The sequence below is a fragment of the Dendroctonus ponderosae genome, unplaced genomic scaffold (assembly GCF_020466585.1).
Source record: "Dendroctonus ponderosae isolate FM_Combo_2020 unplaced genomic scaffold, Dpon_F_20191213v2 Dpon_F_20191213_3, whole genome shotgun sequence".
NCBI classification, from domain to species: Eukaryota; Metazoa; Arthropoda; class Insecta; order Coleoptera; family Curculionidae; genus Dendroctonus; species Dendroctonus ponderosae.
The window spans coordinates 4,366,146-4,366,653 of record NW_026018508.1 but is presented as its reverse complement, the minus strand read 5'-3'; the positions used below and the strand labels follow the sequence as shown (position 1 = coordinate 4,366,653).

General features: G+C 36.0%; 1 protein-coding gene across 1 annotated transcript in view; it reads right to left on the bottom strand.

Annotated features, from left to right (window-relative positions):
- The window catches only part of LOC125503893 (protein spaetzle 5-like), a gene marked incomplete at its 5' end in the record, with an annotated part of 6,500 nt that overhangs the window by 4,824 nt on the left and 1,168 nt on the right, over window positions 1–508 (bottom strand). Inside the window, 1 exon segment of the mRNA XM_048665013.1 lies at window positions 65–293. Within this exon segment, the coding sequence (XP_048520970.1) occupies window positions 65–293 (229 nt within the window).

The following is a 508-nucleotide window of genomic DNA, read 5'->3' as shown; positions in this document are numbered from 1 at the left end:
AAAGCGACATTGTTTTGTAATTTTGTATTATGCGGGGCGATTATCTATTGATTCAAATGTTTACCTTTTCCAAATGTCGTTAATATGAGTGTATGTAGGAGGAGCGAAAATCGGAGACGACTGATAAGAATTAGCATTGTATTGCGTTCCTCCGGTCTGGGGAAAATTACTGCTGTACTTGTAAGTTAGGAACGTGCCATCCTTATTGAAATCGGGGTATCCATTGAAATCTAAGGAAAAGTTGTGTTGGGGCAGATGAGGTTGAATGGGCTTTGGTGGAATATAAAATCCTCCTGAAACAAAATTAATTAATAGCCTAAAGAATGAAGAGAATTGAGTTATTTCCGAAATAGTGTGACGCGCTCATTCAGTAGTTTCAAATGTATTAATTAATATTAAAACTATTGCATTGCGGAATGCAACTATTCTAAAAGGTAAATGGTCCATCCCGATAAGTCCAAAAATAAACAAAGCTTTAAAGGATACTTTTTTGAAGATCGGCCAGATC